The following is a 21,452-nucleotide window of genomic DNA, read 5'->3' on the forward strand; positions in this document are numbered from 1 at the left end:
CTGCCCGGGAAGAAACCAGCCGCGGAGTCCTCCGGTTAAAGGGTTGGTACCGACTTTCGCGGTAGGGGGGTAAAGTGTGGTATTCCGGTTGCCGGGGTGCTTGGCACAGGCAAGGCGGCCACGAGATACCTCAAAGAACGGAAAGAAGGCGAAAACTGGTTGTCCCCACCAGTTAAGGGAAGGAGCCACTCCGTTAAGAGTTCTCCTCGGTCGTCGGGAAAAAGTGGTGAGACGGTTCAGCAGGGCTCCACCGGGTGGTGTCGTCGAAGCAGGTCGGCTCAGCTCTTCCCTCGTCGGATTCTTGGTCCTGTGGCGACTTCTGAAGTCCCAGTCCCCAAAGCCCTGCTTTTATGCAGCAAGCCCCCATTCACCCAGCCTAGCTGTCACTCAAACATGCTAAGTGGTGAGCCGGGCGGCTCACCACTTGGGCCAATCAGGACGGAGTGCGACTTGAGTTACCAAGGTAACTCAGTCCAGGGTGCCTAAATCCCCCTCCACCCCTCCTAAGTACCCCAGACAGAGTGGCACCACTTTGGAGGGCTTCTGTGGAGAAGCCCGCCAAAAGTGGAACAAAGGGCTCCACTTTGGGTCAGAGTTACAGAGGCGAACACCAACGCCATTTTAGAATCAAGTTTTGGCAAAAAGTCCCAACCGGAGTTATAAAAAGAAATATATAAACCGGCGGGATGTTTAAGGCTACCGTAAATAAATAATTAAATGTGTTAGCCTAAAACAATGGGAAATCCCATAGGGAAATATTCGCGGTCGAATATAAAAAGTAGTTTCCACTGCCACCAGCCAAAACTCGATCAGGGGGGACGGAGACGTGCCCCCTCGACTAACAGACCCTGGGGCAATCGAATTGCCCCAGCCAGTACGTCCACAATATGATGGTTTGTACTGGTTCTGTTCAGGATTCAAGACTAGCAAAGTCTTTGGTGACTTTACATGCCCTGGGAGACAGTAGTCAGTCCCAGGGTATGGAGTCTATGTTGGGGAGTCCCTAGGACACTCCTGGGTCACGGCACAGAGGGTGCTGTGTAACCCACATCACAAAAATACATGAGGCCCTATGGAGTAAAAGACCCCATAGCCCATTCAACACAAGGTTTAACCAAGATAACACAGTTCAACATGTCCAAGAGTGAGGGTAAAAGAGTCTCACTCTTGGCAGGAGAAAAAAATAAACTCCAGAAATCCAGCAAAGCTGCTGGGGGACTCACTAGGTAGGGAAATTCAGCCTAAACAGAGAATTCTCCCTAACAAACAGTTTTAAATGGTAATGTGAATTCTTTCAAATGTAGTTCATCTGAGCATCGGTGCCTAGTGATGTTTACAGGATTACAACCACGTTTTACACAGGATCAAATTATTCTTGCTCATGAAGGTAGAATAGTTTGCTGTGAGCTTTGATCTGGATTGATAAGAGCCAAATATGAATAGCTCGGTTTTGTTGCTGTTAAGACACATCCAGTTGTCCAACGTCCACTGCTTAATGATGCAATAAATGGACTGAAGGTTGTCCATTTCTATTTTGTGTGACCCCTTAAGCTCAAACAATAGCTGTGTATCATCAGCATTGTTTATTAGAATCATGCCCATGTCACCGAGTATGTCGCAAAGCGGTTTAATACTGATGTCAAATAAAACCGGTGACAAGGTCACACCCTGAGGGACACAGTAAGCTATTGGAGCAGAAGCATCATTTGCCCCATCGCACGGCAGACCTCCTGTTGCTCATAAACGACTGGATCCAGCAGATGGCATTCTCTGAGCAGTGACCCAATGTAGATAGAGTTTTTTAAGAGCAGTCATGATCCAGAAGGACAAAGGCCACCGAGAGGTCTAATAAGACTAGCAGTCCTGTCAGCAGTCCTGTCTTCACTCGATTCATGATGTCGACCATATTGGACAAAGTCCAACAAAGCATTCTCCGTCCCATGGTGTAGGTGGAAGCCGGACTGCTTAGGATGTAAGAGTGGCATCTTGCAGAAGTTTTTGAAGCTGAACACAGGCCATCTTATCTACTGCTTTAAGTAGGAAGAACAAGTTTGTGATGGGTCTAAGGTTGGTCTAATCCCTTGGACTGAGTACTGGTTTCTTCAACAGTGGCATGACAATGACTTCCTTGATGTCGTCAGGAACGCAGGCTTGTGAAAATGCATTCACAAATCTTGTGAGAAATGGGGTGAATATTATGATGTCAAGAATTAATTTTGTTGGGATAACATCCCCAAAACATGAGATGACATAACATTTCCTCAGAATATCTTCCATCTCAAGCGGGGTAATAGCATTAAATGTGAATTTTGTAGGATGTGGTAGATGTTTTACACCCAGGCAATTTTACCCTCATTTCCTACTGTATCGTCAATATATACAATCGAACCAGAGGATCCATCCTTCTTGTTTTTTTCACACGCATGATTTACTTTATCTGCAAAGGCGTGTTGAGCCCTGATGCAGTCCGCAGTAGTTGGACTAAACGGTTGAACCTGTGAATTATTTTCTGCACTTGAGCATTAAAAAGGTTTTTTTGCATTACCTTCAGCTAGTTTATAGGTTTTAGCATGGCCCTTCCACCATAGTTTGTTAACCGCTGTTTTGGATTTTAGCCAGGACCTTTCTGCCGGTTTCGCTTTTTTGAGGACCCCAAGATCAGGTATAAACCATTTCTTGTGGCAGAGGTCCATCTCAGGGGGGCTAAGTGATTGCATTGATCTGTCAAGTTCGTCCGGTAAGAAGTGGGCAGAATCTCTGCAGTCAGAGGCTTTAGGGGCTTTCAATAGCCTCACCATACATTTGGAAAGATCTGTTTTACATTTTTAGAAATGCCTATTTTGTAGGAATTGCCCTTTTCTCCATTATCTTTGGAAACTGAAAGGTACATTCCACGAAAAGGTATTCTGACCATACGCAAGCTCTGGTGTTAGCTATGACCATGTCTAAGTTGCGGAATGCAACCCAATTCAGTGTCTTACCTTTGGTATGGGTAGCGTCCATGTTGTAGACATGGAATTCGATGTTGTTCATATTAGTGTCTACAGCTAAGGCTTCCCCATCCGTGGCATCTCCACGCCAGCGGTTTAGGTCACCAGTAAGACTGTTGAACAGTTGGGTTTGTTTAACAGACTCAAGATCTGTATGAGTTTGTTGTAAAACATTGCATTTCCTCAGATAAAGCAGAATTAAATGTTTAAAGGTGGTGTGATTAGGTATTAATTTAAGGTGCAGTATTTCACAGTCGTTGCATACACATGGTACCTGAAATAATAAAAATTCATTTTTCGCCATTATTGAAACTCTCTCCCCCAGACCGCTCCTCCCCCGGTTGTTCTGGGAGAAAAATGCATAACCTGGGGGATGAAAGTAGCAAGATCAACTGTAGGTGTTGTGTAGTGCTTGTCTGATGTGTTGGCTGATGTGAGGTAGCTAGTGATGTCACGTGAAGTGTTGACAAGTGAATGGTGGAATGTTATGAGTGAGAGTTGTGAGTGGTGGCAGTTACAGCTGGCCTGCCTGGGTGATGGGAGCCAGTGTTGTCCTAGCTATTGTCTTATATGTCATATATGTGAAACTGTAACTAAGAAGCTGGAAATAAACTTGCATGAAGTAATCTTAAAGAGCCTGGAACCCACTTCATTTCAGTAGGTCCATTAAAACTTAAATCCTTGAGCCACATTTCTGTGATGCAGGGTATGTCGATGTCATTATCTAATGTGTAACCATGTATGTCAGGCGCATGTTTACCCATGGACCTTGTATTTCTCCCATATATGTAACAGGTGGTGACTTATAGGCATGGTTAAGGTTGTTGGCCATTAATATATGCTCACTTGTTAGTTTCCTTCATGACACCATTTTGCAGGGTTCTGGTACAGGAGTCGGAGGCTGTCTTCATCAGACTCTCCGTACAGCAGGACAATCCTCCTTCCCCTGGCTCCTGTGACAGATGCAAAAAGCAAAGGGGAGCTAATGAAAACCCTTAGTAATCTTCCTCTTCTGCTTTACTCCTTGCTTGAGCCTTGAACCTGGTTGGCCATTTTCTGTTTAAGCCACTAAGTGGTATTGATTCCTTTGCAGGGCAAAGAAGTTGCAGCAATGCTCATTTTATGGTTATCAAACAATTTTCCTGTCAGCGAAAGGGGTGAGTCATCATGATTTCCTAAAGGGGTGAGTCATCATGATTTCCTGTGGGCATTAAGTGTCAATTTCAGAGAGAGAGGAAAAAAAAGTAAAGATCGAGCAGTAAGGAGCTGGAAGGAACAGTTGACTCAAAAAAGGGTGGTAAATTGCATGAGCAAGAGAAACACAAATGAGGGAACCTTTAAACAGCACACCCAAGTATACAGGTAGTCTTTTTCGGTATTCCTAGCAAGTAGAGAATGTTGCCAATTTTAATATTTTAGAAATTGCTCACCAGCAAGAATGTCTGCCTCATCCATAAAATGGGTGCTAAAGACAGTAACTCGGTTAGCTTTTTGGTGTTTCAGGACGTTCCACACCACATGTCGTGAGCAGGGATCCATGCCAGCTGTCGGTTCATCTAACAGTAATACCTAAAAAGTACATCAAAATAGGTTAATTTCCAGAAGCACAAAATCACTGGTACAAATGCATCAAAAGACACACAAAGACCCTCGAGTGGGCAGATTATCAGAATGTCTGACACCCATATGTGCTTAGTTCTGCTTAAAGAATTAAAGGCCAAAAATGGAAAATGGGCATTAGAATCATGATGTGGCAATCTTGGATCAGGAGGCAACCAAGGTGTGTGACAGAGGACAAGTTGAGAGTGGGGCATCACATTCAAATATGTTCAGCAAGGGTTCAGATCATTTGAGAGGCTTCAAAAGATTCTGATAAGATCAGGGCCTCAGTGAAAATCTGCATTCCCTACACACTACTAATATCAGAATGTATTTAAAAGCAAACACAAGGGCAACCAGCTGTAAATCAATAGGTTTGGGAAAAAATGGCATTTAAGATTATGCAATAGGATACATGTGCCTATTACGTGCATAAATGCCATGTTTATTACCCTATCCCTTGTATGGTCAAACACTAAGAGTACAATACAAATCCATCAACAATCAAGGGTCCAATCCTGTAGAAGGTGACTTTTCTATTAACAATTCTATTTCGTTAAACATTGACATTTTAAAGCATTAAAATAGTTTGCAAAGGCTCGCCATCTAAAATTGGCACCTACATTCCTTACCACTGTGCAACTATTTGATCTAATGGTGAAACAAAAATTCCAACTAAACGGGAGGCCAAACCTCTTCTAATGTAGTAGCAATGCTAGAGGAGTCAGGCTTAACTTCAGGAAGGAAGGTTCAATTAGTTCACACAGATAACCAACATAAAAAAAAGAAAAACACTGGTTTACTGAAAATTATATATTGGGTTACACATTTAAGCTCTATGCTGAAAAAATAAAACTTTATTTGCACATGATGCAAACCGTGTAAGAATAACAAAACAGCAGTGGTGAGTCCCAATTCACTTTTCCACTAACATGTGAGGTCTCTATCTAGTGATATGCACTGAGCGGAGGGGTGTGAGACAAGTGAGCCCTAGATACAGTAAACATTACATTCATATAGTGTGAATCAGGGCTAAGATGCATCATGTGACAGGGTCCTGTGTATGATCATTGATCCAGTCAAGAGGACGGGCAAGGAACCCTATCAACAAGAGCTTGACCTACCCTAGAGGTAGTTTGGAGAGTTGAGAAGAAACGCTATCCCTGATTTGCGGGTAGGTGTGCAGCCTTATATGCACATTGGTGCGTCTGTCTCTAACCCAATGCTTATTAGCGTCTGTCCTGGCCAGGTCCCTCAGATGAAAGCTACTAGAATGTACCAGACTCCTCAGAACCACAGGGTGGATAATAGCTCAAGGGAAGCCCCACTGTTTGGAGAAAAACCACACATACCACAATGCAAGTGGGTCCAACAGACAAATTCTTGCCTGGAACAGGGAGATTATACGAATAGAAATGAATGAGGTGTGGGCAGGCGGTGGACCGACAAGACGGGTCTGGTGTGAGCTTTCAGGAGTGGGTCCCTGCAAGCCTGTTAACAGAGTCTAATGCCTGTAACATGGCCCAACATCTGAGGTGTTAGCACATGAATATTCTGTGAAGCTGAGGACAGACAAGCAGCCACAAACAAAACCGCTGCTAGCTGCTCGGGGCCTCGGTCAGGATGCCCGAGAGTCTTGTCAACATAGCGGCTCCTCTGACCCAGAGACCGCACCCGTGTCGGTTTTGGCGCCAGTGACCAGTCTTGCCAATCCGCCGGGATCTGAAGGAAGTTGCAGGACGTGCTGGGTGGCGATTGCAAGCCTTTTATGGGGAGCTGGCAGGAGGCGGAGAGCAGCGAAGCAAGCACCGGAGCACTGCTGAATGAGCAAACCCCATTCTCACATAGGCACGCCCCACTCTCGGGTGTTGGACCTTCCTACTTAGTAGGAGTGTATATATACAATAAACCAAATGAAGGTCACAAGACACAAATAAAATATGTACCCTATCTAATACTCATGACGCTCTGAAACACAACCATCAAAACAAATATAGGTTGATATCAAAGGATCAAACTGATGTTACACACAAAAGCATTAATCCATTTTTATTTAATAATACATCAAATCATGGGTGTAGCCACTTGCTATTTCACGTAGAAATCATTTGTTAAAAACATCTACATTCATGAGTATACAACATCTGATGGCGTGATAATACTCTAATTTATACAAACATGATACACTGTGTGCGCGATTGGCACATAGAAAATCAAGTCTCTATGACTTGATTGTGCATAGTGTTGGTTTGATACACTCAGTTCTCACACTATGATTATCTTCGACCGACTTATAAAAGTTTCTCCTTTGTGGCTGTACCATGTCGGACATTCCTCAGGGGCAGAAAAATGTGTATCTTAAAGGAATAGCGCGATCAAAAAATAATACAAAATATATAATAAACATCTTTTTAATGAAAGTTCCTATGTAAGATTTTACACAAATTTTTTTAGACGCATTTAAAATCAAGCACTACGAGGCGTCTATTTTGTGAAATGGACGAGCTTCTTGTGCTTGAGTTAATCTCTGCCTGCCCTTGAGGCACTAATGAAACAAAAGCCACCTGCTGGTCGCTTTTATTACAGCAGCGGTTTTTGCTTCATTGGTGAGACGCGTAGAGAAGAGTAGTGCTTTTATAAATACAACGTTGTTGTATTTATGGTTGCCGTGGTTGGAAAACCATGGAAATCATAAATACACAAGGTTGTATTTATAATTGCAGTGGCTTTTGCTTTGAGTCTCCCAGGCTCCCCCGCCTTGGAGGAGCCCGGGAGACTCAAAATGAAAGCCGCTGCAGTCATAATTTATAATTGCAGTGGTTTTCTTTCTAAGATTCCTGGGCTCCTCCCGGGAGCCCGGGAAACTTAGAAAGAAAAATATGCGCTATTCTTTGAAGGGTGGCAAGGGATCAATTCCCCTGTTCTCTCCAATGTAGTTTCCAGAGGGTCCCTATGGGGATGGGTACATAATTAAGAAACATATGTAAATATATGTGCTTAATTGGTCTACCACTAGACCATCCTTAACACAAGGATACCAAGATAAACTATAAATAATTGACCTGAATGTCGTTGCGGTTTCTTGACAATGCAACTCTAAATGTTGCTGAAGCTGTTTCCTCACTTCCCAGCTTAACCTCAAATGTATCACCTGCAAGGAAATTACAAATCCCATACTCCCATTGTCACTTAGTCAGTTTGCGCACTTCACTTCCAACACATGGCTTTTATATGATCATGGTCAGCATATAGTAAGGACTCACACCTTACCTTCTTCATTAGTGGTGGGTAGAGGGTGCATGTCTTGTCATGCCTTAGGTTAGATTTCTTTTGGTCCCACTGTTAGAACCTAAAAAGGAGTATCATAATATTCCCCAGTGAAGATCTAGGCACAGAAATATACACTCACTTTATCACTTTACCCCATCTGCACTTACTAATAGTAGTAGATCTCAAGCCTGATCCATAGGAACCGGCACCCTGCGCAGAAACTTCCACACGGGGTACCAGTAGGATGGTGAGGCCTTTTATGCCCTGCAATACAATGGAGAGGTTACAATAATTAGATTAGTAACCTTCTCCCAAAGAATCTGGGTTAATCAGATTGAATGGGCCTCCAGAGGAGAGTGGATAACGCTGCTTACCTCAACTCCTTGGAAACTGACAATGACCCCCAGTCGTCACAGTCCATTTTGCAGTCGTAATTCCCATTTGTTTTTAACGCCACTGCCGTGATGATGTCATCTCATAACGCGATGACGTCACTGGTGTAATGCATCCGCAAAAAAAAAAGAAATTGCCGCCGTAAAGGAAAAACGCCCCAGGGGCCACATAGATAGTGCTGCAACCTTGAGTAGCATAGACCAATACATATGGGGGGGGAAGAGGGGTGGAGTTTAGACTCTTAATGTGCCACCCTAACCAAACAAAACTGTTCTTAAATTACCTCAACCTGTGTATGGTTAACACACTTCTGCCTTAGATTGGAGAGGACAAAATCTATACCGGTGTGTGTGATCCCTACCGCGCAATGTCTAGGCTGTATGCCATGACAATAGCGTGTAACATGCATTTTTTAAGGCACATACATATCTGCAAACATAAGCATTATTCCAACAGACACATACCATTGCAATGGATCAAATCCCATTGTGGTTTCCTCACTGACAAAGTCTCAGAATGTTGCAAAATTCAACATGTTATTCATTACAATAGCCATTTCCACTAAACAGTATGCACCCCAAGGATAACCAGCTGGCATTAGTTCAAGATGTTAAATATTAAGAAAATAGAACAATGAATGACAGGTCAGGTAGTAACATTCAATATCAGAAAACCACAACAGTTTTAATAAATTAGGACATGGATAAAACAAGTATTAAATCAACATACATATAATTCAGCAGTAGAGATATGAGTGTCCACTGGGATTCCTCTCATATCCTCTAATTAGTTCAAGATGTACGTTGCAATAAGTGAAATTGTATTCTACTTTCTTGACTGTAAATATCTACAACTAATCATGTATCAAAAGCATTATTTTAAAACACAATTTAGCTAGACAGTATTGACAACCTCTCTGTGTTTATCCCATAGAGTCAACGACAATAGGCACCCTTTAAGCTTAAATTCAGATCCAGGTACACATGTATCTAAGCTGAAGGCACCATGGAGTTAAATCTTATATAGGTCAATGGTTAAGACACCACTAGAGCGTGCATCACAAGAATGATTGGTAATCTGGCCTTACTTGACATTATGCCACCCAACACACTCATTCAGACCTGTTATATGGCTTTTAGTAAGGAAAATAAGTTTCTGTTCCAAATTAATACTGGGACTTGCTTCTTACTTTCTTCAGAATGATCCATTCAAACTCTGTAAAGGAATGTCCCATTTCCACAAAATGTTTCACTAAGGGTGCTGTCCCAATCTTATTTTTGAGGCAACTCCTGTGCTCTATCATTCTGGTCATGCAAATCCTGATGGTCTTTCCAATATTAATACACGGGCATGGACACAATCATGTAGACTATATTTTCGGTGTTACAGTTAGTGTGTTCTTGCAATAGCCATTCTCGTGGTAAGCCCAAGTTTACACATACCATCTTCTTAGTCTACAAGACTTAGTTACATGTCCCACATGGATGATGTCCTATTCCATGGGGTAACCCCCACAGGGTCCCTTGTGTCAAGGTATGTCTCTCCTGCCTGTATATCATATTTCATATCAAATGTTCTGAATGTTTGTACTCTTTTTGAAAGCTATAAGAGAGGGTATTCCTCCAATTATTCTTATGATATGTTTAACCTTATGTGACAGGTTACTAAAAATGCTATTAAAAGTGCTAACAAACACTAATGGAGTATCTTTGTTGCCGGTCCCTGCATCCGACTTTTCTCAAACAGAGCCTCTTGATTGTTATTAAAAGCTCCTTTAGTGGTTTGTCTGACCACTCTTGCAGGATAGCCCCTAGAGGTTAATTTATCAATTAAGATGTTTGCTCCCACCCATAGTCTTGCCTGGTACTGCTATTATGTTTTATAAGCAAGAATTGCCCAAAAGCAAGATTTGTGAATTAGATGTAGTGAATTTTAAATACCTGTTTTGGCAATTCAGCCATGTTAGAAAATGATTACCTTCCTCTATGTTCCCGTGCCATACTACGAAGCCATCTAATTATTGTGTCTTTGTAGGGATTGACACCAGCATCCACAACAGTTTGTTCGAACATGTCGACATATAGGTTTGACAGATTTGGAGCCATGGCTGCTTGTTATATTTTAGGTTTAAGGGTTGATAAATCACTCAGGAGTCTTTGGTTGACTTAGGTAGCTTTAGTAGGTTCTTAGTACACAGGTAAGTACATCTGGACACAATTAAGACAGGTTCATAGGGTAGAAGCACTCGCATCATAACATTCCACTTGGAACACTTCATACCTGACATTCCAGACTCGGACATACACATACAATAGGTAATAGCCACATATCCATAACAGGTAATCACAACACATCTTCCCCCTTACAATCATACAGCAACCGTGAGGATTAACATAAAGAGGAAGAAAGTAACAATACACACATTTCCACCCATACCCATTCTAACCAAGCAAAATGCTCTGAACTAGCAACTCAACACAGAGAACCATCTGTAGCTTAATAAAGCTAACCCCATCAAGACACTCAAAGATGTGGCAGGCCATTACCACAACTGTCATTGCAAACGAAAGGTACCAGCCCTAACAACTCTTCACGCTCGTAAACCACGATCACAATCTTTTAAACAACCGTCCTCATTCTCCCTCAATAGATATAGCAACTATGCTATAATGGGGTTAACAACCCCCTAACCAACCATATCAAGAAATACACACCAAGTTAATTATTTGAAATTCAGTGTAGAATTTACACCAACCCCCAAAATTCAAAATAGGGAGAACGAAAACACCAGATACACATCCTATAATGTGACGGTAATTAATCTCTGGTTTTCCTTCAATTCCAATGCAACATTGCAAAAACTACTCAATGGATCTAAACTCACCCAATAACAGGGCACACAAAACCCACTGAGATAACTATACGTAAAAGTGTAACGTTGGTGCCACTGTCAATGCACCAATTGACACAAAATTTCCAATATAGCGATGCCCACTGAGACACCCTCTAAGCAAATACATTGGTGCCCAATTCCAATATACAACGCCCACTGAGAAACCCTCTCAGTAAATGCATTGGTGCCAATTTCCAAAACACTGTCACATTGGCACCACAAATTACGTCCTTTGACATCAAATATCCCATACAATCATAAATCAATATTTTCCAAGATCACCACACACCACACTCATTCACTTAATTACCATACTCACTCACATGAATTCATCCACACCCACATTTTGGCCAGGGCATTGAAATCTAAATATGGATAACAAATTGCAACATTTCCCGTATTAAATGTCCATAGTTTAAACTCGCAGAGCTGGATTAAAAGTGTGCCTGTGAAAAAACAAAATTAGAATAAAGCATGGTATGCATTAAGACTAGATGATCATTCATCTGCTTATCTTTCAGTGTAAGCAACACATCACTCTTCCCAAGTAGTGACAAGCATCCTAACCCACACACAATCCCCACACACAAAACAACCAGACGAATTCAGCAATAAAATTGTGACATCCGAATTTTTGTTGTACCACATTCAAGTTCCACAACTTCATGCCTGCAGAGTCACTGTTGAAAGGTGTCTGTGGAGAAATGGTCAGGTTAAAGCATTAACATTACTGTGCATTTATCCTGAATGCAGCATGGCCACTCAACTGAACTTTTCATTTAAATGCAGTAGGTCCACTAAATATTACATTTCTATACATTTCTTCTAAATGTACTAGGGTCCAAATAATCTTCACAAAAAAAACTTACCCAAAAAACTGTTGGCACAATGAAACCAAAACTTATTGGCACCACAACACACCACTTACAGTGGCACCCTACCACTAAATGGACTCCATTTATAAGCTTGCCCACTACAAAGCCATTATAGGCAATATCAAGAAACCTTCTAAACTGGGAAACGATTACCACAGCTGTAAATAAACTACAACCTTATCACATTGAACACGCCAGAGATGTGGACCACCTCGCAAACTCGAAAGAACATGTAACTACCTTGCAAACCCATGTTTCCAACCACACCAGCACTATTAATGTAGTCGCACCACAAGTGATGCAGTACTCGCAGCAATCACACATCACATATCTTACTGCCGTACTGACTACATCATGCGATAACCGCCCACAAAACAACATTACAAATAGTAATGCAGATGGCTAATATGCACAAATCATAAATAAGGATAACATCTAACAGTATATTACTAAAAAAGACTAGTGTGCCAGCAATGTCACCAAACTTTTTCCTGTACTAGCAATCACTTTGCTCATGTTGCAGTCCATAACACAGGGTTTGCCAGGAAAGACTCTCTGTTATTGAAATTCCCTGCTTCTTCCTGGTGGGTAAACTCTTTGCCCTTGTTGTGTCCCGGTCCAAGTCCTTCATTCTATTCCTTGATTTATTCTCCTGCTCCATTTCTCCTGCTTTCCCCGCTTCTCCAAAAATGCTCTTTGCCAGTGTTATATTTTAGGTTTAAGGGTTGATAAATCACTCAGGAGACTTTGGTTGACTTAGGTAGCTTTAGTAGGTTCGTAGTACACATGTAAGTACATCAGGATACAATTAAGACAGGTTCATAGGGTAGAAGCATCCACCGGTCCCCGTGTGCCCAGCTTTAGTATCGAAATGACACTTCAGGAATCAGCACTCACATCATAACATTCCACTTGGAACACTCCATACCTGGCATTCCAGACTCAGACATACACATACAAAAGGTAATAGCCACATATCCAGAACAAGTAATCACAACACTGCTCCCATCGCAGTACCTTCCACCTGAACATAGTGTTGATCCATAAATTGAAAGACATTATTAGTCTGTGCCAACTCTGCACACCACAATATGAATGAATTGCTGACAAGGTGGTCATTGTCACACTTTAGTAAGGTTTCTTCTACTGCTTCTAAAGCAGCCCGCTGGGGAATGTCAGTGTACAATGATTGTATGTCTAGGCAGATTGCATGCTGGATTGAAACCAAGTCCTTCTATTTTAGAATTAGCATCTTGAGTGTCCTGTACAAAACATTTCATTTTTTCGAGATGAAAGGTCTAAGGTAGTGATCTACAAATTTGGATGATGGTTTAAGTAGAGAGTTAACACCAGACACAATGGGCCTGCCTGGAGGTTTTTAAGGATTTTTGGAAGTATATAGAATACAGGTCTTCTCGCTTTTTTTCTTCTCAAATATTCACTTTTCTGTTTACTGATTAGCTGAATTTCTACTGCTTTTTTAACTTTGTCCCTTATGATCTTAAGTAAGTCCCCACTGGGGTCTGGTGTATCTTGCGATAACTCACTTCATCTGTCAGTAACCTCAAACACTTATCAATATAGTGCCGTCTATTAAGTATGACAATGGCTCCCCCTTTGTCTGCTTGATGAATGACCTGGTTTTCATTTGTTCCTAGGCATCAGAGTAGATCTATCTCCTTTTTGCTAAGGTTGGAATGACTGGGAATGCCTCTGGCTTCAGGTTTTTCAATCTCTTGTAATACCTTGGTCTCAAATACTCAGAACTCAGCTGAGTTTGTCTGAATGAGCAGCCCATGCATACCCGCTGTGAGAGACTTCTGCAGAGGACGCTGGTGAGACCTGGCGGATCGGAGCATAACAGGGCAGGCAGACCGCTACGAGACTGTCACCTTGCATCAGGGACACATTATCTTATGTGACGTTGCCCTGGAGAGCGCTGGGAAGCCCTGCCTTGGCCCTCTGCAGGAGGAAAGAGGTTGGCAGTGTAAGCAATGGGAAGATGAGGGCGACTCCCCCCCATTGCCTCCACGAAGGCGCAATTTTCTTTTTTAAAGAATTTTATAAAATTTTCAACACAACCAACAATACAAACCAAACACGCAGTGTAATCCACAACCATTACATTAACATCAATTAGTCTTTGCTCACTGCCCCCCTGATCCCACCCCCCTTTACGAGCTTGTTTGTCCTTCACACTCAGTATCTGCTACACGCGGCAGGGCGTCATTTTCATCGGATTCCTCTGGATCTAATATTGTTCCAAATAGTCCAGATACCAATGCTTTCCATGCCATCAGAGTACCCACTTCTTCCTCCCAAGACATGCTACTTGCCTCCTGCCATACCACCGTTTCAGCCTCCGCTCATTTCTGTAATTCCTTCCACCACACCTCCACCCGTGGCTTATGACACTTTTCCCATCCCATAGCTATCCTTCGCTTTGCCAGCACGTATGCCAAGTCTTTCAGTTTCCCAACATGCTTCAGTTTTCGTGGCCTAGGGAACCCTCCCAACAGGCAGGCCCAGGCCGTGTCTATGGCGAGCGTGACCCCTTTCTCTGCTAGCTTTTGTGCCACTTCTCTCCAGAAACACTCGATTACCGGGCATGACCAAAACATATGTATCATATCAGCGTTCTCCTCATCGCACTTAGGGCATGCATGTCTCCCAGCGCCTCTGAACTTAGATATCCTCAGCGGGGTCATATACGCTCTATGCGTTACATACAGCTGTATTTGCTGCAGTCTGGCATTCCTAGATACCTTCTTGTGGTATCCCAGGGCCCGCTCCAACATCCCATCCTCCATTTGGGCTCCCAACTCTGTTTCCCAATCCAATCTCAAATGTGTCACTTCCTTTCCAACCTTAGTCATTACCATCTCATACAATCTAAGAGTTATCATGCCCCCCCTTCAGCTGTGTCATATATCATCCCCATAATGGTGTCTGGTTCCTCCGCCAATACTGTCTCAGGCCACGTTATCCGAATCTTCCGCACCAACTTGTGATACGTAACATATTGGCCCCCGTGTAATCCCACCTCCTCCCCAAGTCCTTCAAAATCCCTGATGGTCGCCTCCTGCCATATATCTCCCAACGTTACCAGCCCAACCGACTCCCAGTAGGCTCTGATAATCACCCTCAGTTGCTTATCTCCTCCCGCCAAAGCAACCAGCGGTACCTGCAGGGAACACGGGAGCGGGTCCCCCATCATCATACATACTCAACGCCACATTTTCCACCCCAGCCTCATCATCCCCGGGCGCTCCTTCATTTCTGACTCAGGCAACCAGATGATTTCCTTCAGGTAAAACGGGGTACAGTCCTGCCCAAACAATCTAAATTCAGGGGTCGCTTCATCAGAGAGCCATTTGGCCACATATTGTAATTGACTTGCTATATAATAGACCTCAAAATTAGGTAGTTTAATGCCCTCTTTCTCGTGAAAATTCTGCAACTTCCATAGCGCTACTCTGTTCCAGGTACCATGCCATAGGAAGTCCCTACACATACTATTCAGTTGAACAAAGAACCTCTTGGGAATCATATGTGGAATATTACTAAAATAATGCAGAAGCCTAGGCAGAACCACCATCTTAAGCATCGCTCCCCGTCCCATCATCGCTAAGGGCAACTTCTCCCAAAACCTCATACATTTGCAGATTTTTCCAATGGCCATCTCGGTATTACGTCTATGTTCCTCTTCCGCCGTATGGTACACATCTATTCCAAGGTAGCGGAAGGAGTCCACAGTCCATGGCACCGGTAACACCGGCAATCTTTCTACAGAGGTTCCCTTGTAACTGCCCAACGGGAAAATGCTAGATTTCTGGGGATTCACTGCTATACCGGACAGCCTCGCATACCTTCCCATCACCTCCAGAATATACTGAAGATTTTCTTCCGGGTATCTCAAGTATAATAACAAATCATCCGCATACAGGGATATCAGGTGCCGTTCCCCTCCTACCTCAATACCTATCGTGTCGTATTGCTGCCTTAGGTATAGTGCCAGGGGCTCCAGAGCCAGAATGTACAACATCGGGGACCAGGGGCACCCCTGTCTAGTGTCTCTGCTAAGTTGCCATCTCTCAGATATCACTGTTCCTTTACGAACCCTGGCTAGCGGCGCACTATACAGCATCTCCGCCCACCTGACGTACCCCAGCCCCATTCCATACTCTCCCAGAGCCGCCAGCAGCCACGGCCATCTAACCGAGTAGAAAGCTTTTACTGCGTCTAAAGACACGATTGCCATTTCTCCTTCATTGTCACAGCCCCATTCGATCACCCGATGGAGTCACCTGTGGTTGTGAGTTATATTCCTGTCTGGGACATAGTCCGTTTGGTCTGGATGTATGAATTTGCTAATTACTTTCCGCAGTCTATTCGCCAGGACAGCCGTAAATATCTTGCTGTCCTGGTTCAGCATCGACAACGGCCTGTATGATCCACAGATATGTCCAGGTTTATTAGGTTTAGGGAGCAGTATTATGATCGCTTCTCTGAGCGACTCCGGCAACTGTCCCACTTCAAATGCCTCATTGAGCATTTCCAACATTGGGGGTAGTACTTCTGCCCTATATGCTTTATAAAATTCACTAGGGAACCCATCTGCTCCCGGGGTCTTACTAGTAGGTAGCTGCCTAACTACCTCCTCCAACTCCTCTAAAGTAATTGGTGCGTCTAGTTCTTCTCTTTCTACCGCACTGATCTTGGGCAATCCTATATCCTGCAGAGTTTCCAGTATCTCATCCCGGCTTCCTCCTCCTCTGTCCACGTATAGTTCCCCATAATAATCCGCAAATTCCCTATTGACCCCCTCTTGGGTGTCCGCTACCTCACCAGCTTCTCTGGTTATTGTCCTAATCGGGGCCCAGGGGTTTCACTCTTGTACAGCCACGCCAAGAGACGGCCCGTTTTATCTCCACCCGCATGTTGTCTCTCAACGTACTTTTTGTAATTCATGTTGCAGAGCCTTTCACACACTGCTGCTGTAGTTTAAGCACCAGCTCGGTGTCTGCGCTTCCACTTTTTAGTTCTCGTTCTAATTCCTCTTCCACTCTTTGTAAATCAGCCAGGGCCCGCCCTGCAGACCTTTCGATTTAGCGATGGCCACACCCCGCATCAACACCTTGAAGGCCTCCCACAGTATCCCCGCCAAGTCAACACTGCCCGTGTTCACCTCAAAGTAATTAATGATCTCATCCCTCATATCCTCTCTCAAAACTGGATCTTTGAGCGCCTCCGCACGGAGACGCCATGTCGGAATCCGCGCCCTAGGGCGGCAATATTGCCACCCCAGAACCAGGGGGGGCGAGTGATCCGACAGGACACTCGCTTTATATTCTATGTGAACGATCTCTATCATTACATCTGGTGTGGCAAAAACATAATCAAGTCTAGTATACAGCTGCTGCGGGGCTGAGTAATGTGAGTATTGCCTCTCGTTGGGATGCTTTGTTCTCCACACATCTACCAATTCGAAGTCGGCTAGCAACGTCTGCAATGCCCTAGCTGCTAGGGCGGGCCTGACCATCTTGTTATCCGATCTGTCTACCTCAGGGTTCAGCACACAATTAAAATCTCCTCCCCAGATCACTGCGCTACCCACGCACAAACCTAGGTTGGTGCACATAGTCCGGAAGTACGCCGCCGTGTTTTGATTGGGGGCGTATGTGTTTACAATGCATACCTCTTTATTTTCCACCAACCCTCTCACTGTGATCAAACGCCCATCAGTTTCCACTATTTCCTGTATTAGCTGGAACGGGACGTGCGGCGCCACCCAGACCAGTACTCCCCTAGCATAGGCCGAATACGAAGACCCCACTACAGTACCTTTCCATTTTCTCCCCACCAGCTCCAACTTTTCCCGTGTCAGATGCGTCTCTTGTAACAATGCAATATCTATCTTTTGTCTTTTCAAATACAGCATGACCTTTTTCTTTTTTAAATCGCTAAGTCCCCTTACATTCCACGTCACTATTCTAAGATCCCCCATAGCTCGCCAATACCCATCTCCCTCACTCCCAGCCACTCCCATCCGCCTGCGCAATACAGATACAATTCTAGGGCTATTCTATGTAGGCTTGTGTTTAAACTCAAACTCCCCAAAACTATATACACATCAAACTCCCCACCTCCCTCCCCTCCCCCCACCCTTCCCTTCCCCAAACATCCCCCCCCCCAACTGTTGCCCAGCTCCATCCCTGGATCTCAGGCATCCCCACATCTAGCCCTGTCTAGTACGCTCAGAGCTCAGTGGGGTGAAGTCGCCCTAATGGCCACTTAACTATTAATACTAAATGGGGGTGTGAGGACTAGCCCTGCAAGGCTCCTTAATAAAGCAACAGTCACAGTGCACACAATACATTATCTATTCTAATCTGGTCCCATCTACTAACAGGCCACGTCAATGACTATAATCAAATCCCATAGTCTTAAGCCGCACCATCTTCCAGTGCTCCCATCCCACATTACTTATCTCGTCCGTCTCCTTCTCTCGTCTGGATGTCGAACTCCTGGGGGCAACCCTGCGTATCAGACCATCCCATGGCATCCTCCGGAGTGTCAAAAAACAAGGTCTTGTTCTTATGAAAAACTTTCAATTTCGCAGGGTAAAGTAGCATGTACTTATGGCCCGCTTCCCTCAGTTTCCTCTTAACAGCCCCGAAGTTCATTCGGCTCCGCTGCACCATCAGGGTATAGTCCGGGTAGGCTGTCATGTTTGCCTCCCCTCGCTTGATTGTTCCACCTTTGCGGAAGTGTTCCAGTATCCTTTCTCGGTCCCGATAGTTAAGGATCTTGGCGATAACTGGCCTAGATGGGTTGCCTGGTGGCGGCCTCCTCGTTCGAGCCCTATGCGCTCGTTCCACAGCAAATCCTTGAGACAGAACTCCTCCAGGTATCTCCTGCAGCAACATATTTTCGACAAACTCCGTGGGGTTGTGGCCCTCTGTTTCCTCCGGCAAGCCCACAATGTGGATGTTGTTACTTCGGGCGCGTCCTTCCGCTTCCTCCGCCCTATTCTTCAGGTTGCCTACTATTTGTACCAGGGCATGCAGTTCCGACTTGTGTGAGGCGCAGTCCGCTGTGTTCGAACTCCCCTCCTTCTCAAGGTTCTCTGTGCGCTCCGACAGGGACCTTACGTCCTGTCAGAGTAGATTCACCTCCTCCTGCACTTCACGACCTTAAGGTCCAACACTGTTTTCAGTTCAGACACAACTATTTCGAGCTTGGCTTCCCAGGCCACTTTCAAGTCTGCTTTCAAGTCTGCAATCGCAGCCAGGACCTCCTGATTTGTACCTGCGGCGGCCATGCCACCTGCGGGGGGCTTGTCTTTGCTCCTGGCACTTTCCGGGCCCGGCGGTGTCCTGGCGAATTCATCCAGCGTAGGTTGCTTGCCCTTTGCTCTAGGCAATTTGTTGGCCATCTTGGTGTTTTCGGGCTTGCGTGTGCGTGCACCTGGGCGATGCCGTGGGTCTGTCACTCTCCGGCAGCGAGTGCCGTCTGGGCGCTGATGCTGCCTGCCCGCTTGTACAGTGTGCTTACTCTGGGTGCACTGCACGCCTTGTCCTTATCCCCCCTTCGTTGGGCTGAAGGATCCGCACTGCCTCTGGCTCCCGTGATATCACTCTCCAAGCTTTTTATTGGGGACGCGCTCCAGCTCATCCTCGCATGTTATGCGCTAGCTGCCCTCTAGGCCCATCTCCCGCATGCCGGGCAGGTTCGAAGGCTGCTGCCTGCTTCCTTGTGTCATTGGGCCCCGAGGTCTTCGTTGGGGCCTTGTCTCGCGTGCAATCCTGTGGCCTTCAGTCAGCCTCTGGTTGTAATGCCTCGCAACAAAGTCAGAGCCTCCCCGTGGCAGCCACGGATGTGTGGGTGCTGCTTGGTTTCGCTGCTGCTTCACGTGCTGTGCTGTGTGCACGGCCCAGCCGTGAGCCTGAGACAGGGCTCCTTCAGGCGGGGCTGCCTGTGCCTCGGGTGGCCGACGTTGCAGGCGTGCCTGTCCCGCGGCCCACCCTGGCCGCTTCAGAGGGGTTGCTTAGTTCCCTGTGCGAGCCTCAATTTGGGAGTATTCCCTCAGTGCGCCCGTGGTGGTTCTGCCATCCGGGTCCGCCGGGAGCCCCCCGGCGGCTATCACGAGCGTGCCTGCGCTGCTTGGTTGAATGCTTTTATCAGGCTCTGCGCCCTCTACTTGGCGCCAGGCCCGACCATGAGTCTGCCACCGAAGTCTTCCAAGTGGGGACGCCCGCGTGAAGGCGCGGGCAGCGCCAGAAGTGCCCACCCCGACAGCCCCCGGTGCAGGGTCACAGGCTCGAAGCGGACCTCCGTTTGGGATTGCGCCGCTCCAGGCCACCGCTCCCTTGGCTCACTCACCGGCCTCCACGTACTGTCCGGCGACGTCCCGCCGCTGGTATCTCCTCCCCACTGGGTCTGCTGCGGGTCCTCCTGACCGGAATGCCTCAGGCCGCTCCGCTACACGTTCCGCGGGCTTCCCAACGCAGTCCTGCGCTGGGCTCCTCGGTCCCCCTTGAGTGGTTCGCCCCTCCTTTGGGCTGCTTCCCAGCTGGCCTTGTTGTTGCGCTTTACTATTGCGGGGGCCGCGCTAGCTTGGGCCGGTCCGATCACTCTGCAGCTCAATCTTGCGCAGCCCGCAGGGTCCCAGAGGGCTGCCGTGCTTCGGCAATGGCGAGCCCGGGGGCAGTTCAGTGAGTCTCTTGGCCACTCCGTGCCGGGCACGGATCGTTCTACTGCCTCCCGGATCCCAACGCCATCAGGCTCACGCACACAGTGCCGGGTGCCCTTGCAATATGCCTTGCGGGCGGGCGTATTCTCCGTCTTTTTTGATCTGTCCTCACCCAGACGACTGTTTTCTTTGTCCGAGCCTCCCGTCTGCCATTTTGGACCGTCATTCTCAGATGTGCGACTTCGGCAAAGTTCTTATCTGCGTCCCCACGCGTCCAGCGAACTCCAAAGTTTCTGCACACATGTGCGACATATTCATGGGCCGGTATGAAGTTTTACAGAGCGTGTGTGCGTCTGAGTGTGCACTTTCAGCAAGGATCGATGTCAGGATCTCAGGAGCTCCTCCAGAACGCGACTCTCACATGGCTCTCATAGCCACGCCCCCAGGCTTAATCTTGTTCAGGAGTTTTCAGCCTGCGTCACAGCGAGCCTGCCGGCTATACAGTGAGGGAAGCAGCTAGACCCCTGCTTTCAATGGCCGTTCAACCGGGGAACTGAAGCAGGGGGAAATGAAATCGATGTTGACATTCCAAGACTCCAAGGAGCGGCACATGCTGTCGGCCAAGGCACAGGTTAATGCAACAGAGTCTGCAGGGGAGCGTGAAGATGGTTTGGCCACCAAATCAGACCTGTTGTTGATGTCCGCGGAGCTTAAACAGGAGATACAGAGCTTTGGTT

The 21,452-nt window shown here is 45.9% G+C and overlaps 1 protein-coding gene across 1 annotated transcript in view; it reads right to left on the reverse strand.

Annotated features, from left to right (window-relative positions):
- The window catches only part of LOC138583120 (cholesterol transporter ABCA5-like), a 3,134,767-nt gene that overhangs the window by 1,851,562 nt on the left and 1,261,753 nt on the right, over positions 1-21,452 (reverse strand). The window contains exon 15 of the mRNA XM_069655080.1: positions 4,421-4,559. Coding sequence (XP_069511181.1) covers positions 4,421-4,559 — 139 coding nt within the window. The remainder of the gene's footprint in view (positions 1-4,420; positions 4,560-21,452) is intronic.

The sequence above is a fragment of the Ambystoma mexicanum genome, chromosome 3q (assembly GCF_040938575.1).
Source record: "Ambystoma mexicanum isolate Mex_15411 chromosome 3q, UKY_AmexF1_1, whole genome shotgun sequence".
In the NCBI taxonomy this organism is placed as follows: domain Eukaryota; kingdom Metazoa; phylum Chordata; class Amphibia; order Caudata; family Ambystomatidae; genus Ambystoma; species Ambystoma mexicanum.